The sequence below is a fragment of the Cariama cristata genome, unplaced genomic scaffold (assembly GCF_000690535.1).
Source record: "Cariama cristata isolate BGI_N322 unplaced genomic scaffold, ASM69053v1 scaffold31923, whole genome shotgun sequence".
Classification (NCBI taxonomy): domain Eukaryota; kingdom Metazoa; phylum Chordata; class Aves; order Cariamiformes; family Cariamidae; genus Cariama; species Cariama cristata.
The window spans coordinates 1-2937 of NW_009607144.1; the positions used below are offsets into that span (position 1 = coordinate 1).

The 2937-nt window shown below is 56.3% G+C and overlaps 1 protein-coding gene across 1 annotated transcript; it reads right to left on the reverse strand.

Annotated features, from left to right (window-relative positions):
• Window positions 1–1034: 1034 nt before the first annotated feature.
• On the reverse strand, window positions 1035–2113 carry C1QB (complement component 1, q subcomponent, B chain). The gene is made up of 2 exons (XM_009696622.1): window positions 1954–2113; window positions 1035–1609 (listed from the first exon to the last, which is right to left on the reverse strand). Exons 1-2 carry the CDS (start codon window positions 2111–2113, stop codon window positions 1035–1037), a joined length of 735 nt encoding a protein of 244 aa, XP_009694924.1.
• Window positions 2114–2937: the final 824 nt, after the last annotated feature.

The following is a 2937-nucleotide window of genomic DNA, read 5'->3' on the forward strand; positions in this document are numbered from 1 at the left end:
CCCAAGACCCTTTACCATCATCCCCTTCATCCACCCCCTTTTAAAGCCCAAACCCCACCACAGAAGTTCTCCTCTTCTGTGTCTTCAGCACTCTGTGTGCACCCCCATGGGCATCACACCCTGCAGCTGCCATGGCTGGGCTGGCGGCTGCAGGCAAACCGCCCACCCACAATACTGGATTGTCACCTGCCCCAAGGACAGGGACATCCTTGGGGGCCTCACCTCATATTCGCCTGGAAATCCTTGGGTCCATCGGCTCTGCTATTAATAAAGGCATCTCTGGGAAGGCTTGGCTGTGCTATAGGACTTGCATGTGTCGATCCTCTGCTGAGGTTATGGGGCTGCTCTGGAACCTGCCCAGCTGCACCAGGGGATAGCTGTGTGCCCCACACCTATTCCATCACGGCATCAAGCTCTGGCTTCCCCATGTACACCTGGCTCATCTTGTCACAAGCTTTGACAAACTTCTGTGGATGTTATTGTCATCACCACCCCCAAAAAAAGTCTAAGGGAGGTTGGTGTCCCCAGAACCTACCAGCCTCAGGGCTCTCCAGTACAGCACCATCTTCAGCATCTCCCCATCTACCACCAGTACCCAGTGGCCCCAGTTTTCCCGCTATGTCATGTGTCCCGCCCCCTGCTAGCGACCAGGCTTCTTCTCTGTGTTTTCCTAGCCCTGGGCTGGGACTTTCTCTGGGTGGCTCTGGAAGGAGATACTCAGTGTGGTCTGCAGCAGGAGCTGCATGTGTTGTCTGGCTCTGCTCAGCAGTCATGAGATGCTAACGAGCCTAAGCTGCAGTCAGGGGTGCGAGAGGCAATGCCCTGGGTATCTGAGCATTATTCAGGGGGAAAGAGGCAAATCCTAGGCAGGAAGGAACCAGCAGCACAAGGAGCTGTCATTTAATGAGCAAGACTGGCAGCAACACAATTAGGGCACCAAATCTGGAGCAAAGAGTCGTTTCCAGGGGAGTCCTCAGCCCTGCAGGGGCCAGCCAGCAGCAGGAGTAGGGCTACAGAGAGACACGGTCAGCAGGCTAAGGCTCAGGGAAGATGAGGAAGCCGGAGAAGATGCTGTCGGACCCTTCGATCCCCACCAGGGAATTCTTCTCAGTTGGCTCCAGCCAGACGGACTCGTTTGCTGACACCTTGAGGACCACACCACCTGTGGTGACCTGGTAGCTGCTATGCACGTAGTCACAGAAGGTCACCACCTTCTCACCCCGGCTACCACCCCGGCCCTTTTTCACATTGAGGCACAGGTTGCCCCTGGAGGTGACATGGTAGGTGAAGTAGTAGATGCCTGGGACCCGGCAGGTGAAGCGGCCATACCGGTTCTCATAGTGGCCCTTCTCGTTGGTGATGATGCGGTCGAAGCGGATGGGCTGCTCCCGGCGTGGGTAGGAGCTGAGGGTCCTGGCAGCAGAGAATGCAGACTTGAGGGTGGCCTTGTAGTCACCAGAGTCCCCTGGAGGGCCAGGGGGTCCCATGGGACCTGGTAACCCCTTTGAACCCGCAGGGCCCTTGGGGCCGATCTTCCCAGGGTGCCCTGGTTCTCCTGGGTCTCCCTTCTCCCCCATGTCTCCTTCGTGCTCCACTTGGCCAGGGGGACCTAGAAAGCAGGAGGAAGAGTCATTGTGGTTGCAGCTGAGCCCCACGGGTCTGCAGAGGGGATACTGGGGAGGAAACGACCAGTACCTATGCTGGGGTGTGGGTCAACGGAGACCCCTGCCCACATGGCAGGGGTGACACCCCTTCCTCTTGTGCACCATCCCTCCCCAGGTTCCTTGGGGTTCTCTGGTCTGTCCAGCCCCTTCTGTCACCCCCACCTGATAACACCCCAAAGGGACTGGTGGAAAATGGATCACTTTCCCAGGACCATGTGCCTGGCACTACCTTTTCCTGCTCTTGGTATTCACAATATGGCATTTTCCCCACCTGCAGCCCTCTCCTTACCTTGCTCTCCCTTTAGGCCATTCGCACCATCTCTGCCATTGCTGCCAGGCTGTCCTGGTGACCCTGGGATGCCTGGGATGGTGCCATAGGTTCTGCAGAGTGTGGCAGTTGCAAACTGCCCTCCAGCCAGGCAGATCAACATTGCCCACATGGTCTGCATCTGCTGGAGAACAGAAGGATGTTGAGGGGCTTGCCTTGGGCAGTGGGAGGGTTGGGGAGGGCACTCTATGCTGCTCTGGAGGACAATGACTGGAAGCACATCTGCATAATACCGTCAGAGAGAGAAAACATCCGACTGCAGAGCCAAATCTGCTCTCCTAATGACCTTTGGGCATGGGAGGGCTTGTCAGTCTCTTCTTATTCTTAAATAACCAGTTTACAAGTGCCCAGAGCTTCAGCTGGGGGCTGAATATCTAGGGACAGGGTAGCCTGTCCCAGAGGTCTGATGTCCAGCCTAGCCATGCTGCTGCCACGGGCATGTGCTGCAGGTCCCTACCGCTCTGAGTCCCCACTGCTCCCTTAGAAGGTAAAATCTCCGTCCCATCTTAGGACCACACCTGCAGGGTAAAATCCTTCCCCAGGCCATAGCAGTTTCATCATCTGCAAGGGGATAGCTCTTGCTTTCCACCAGTATATCTGAGGGACAGTTTCAATCCTTGCAGATAGCAATGAAATCCCCAAACTTGCCCTCCTAAGACCTGTGGGTTCCCGTTGTGTCCTGCCACACACCTACTTCATCCCAGGAGCATTTCTGTATCTAACCAGCCTTTATGGGACAGTCATCTGGGCTTCCAGTTCCTGGGGTCCCATCTTCCTTCTGCCCTCCCTGAATCCCACAGCTCAGCACCTTCCTCCAGCTCCTGGTGCAGGTGCATTTGTGTAAGCATTGGGCTTTTGGGGGGCTGTGTCTGAACATCACATCCCCCCAGCCACACTCTCTCACCTCAGGTGGACTTTCCCAGCACCGAAACTCTGGTGTCAGCA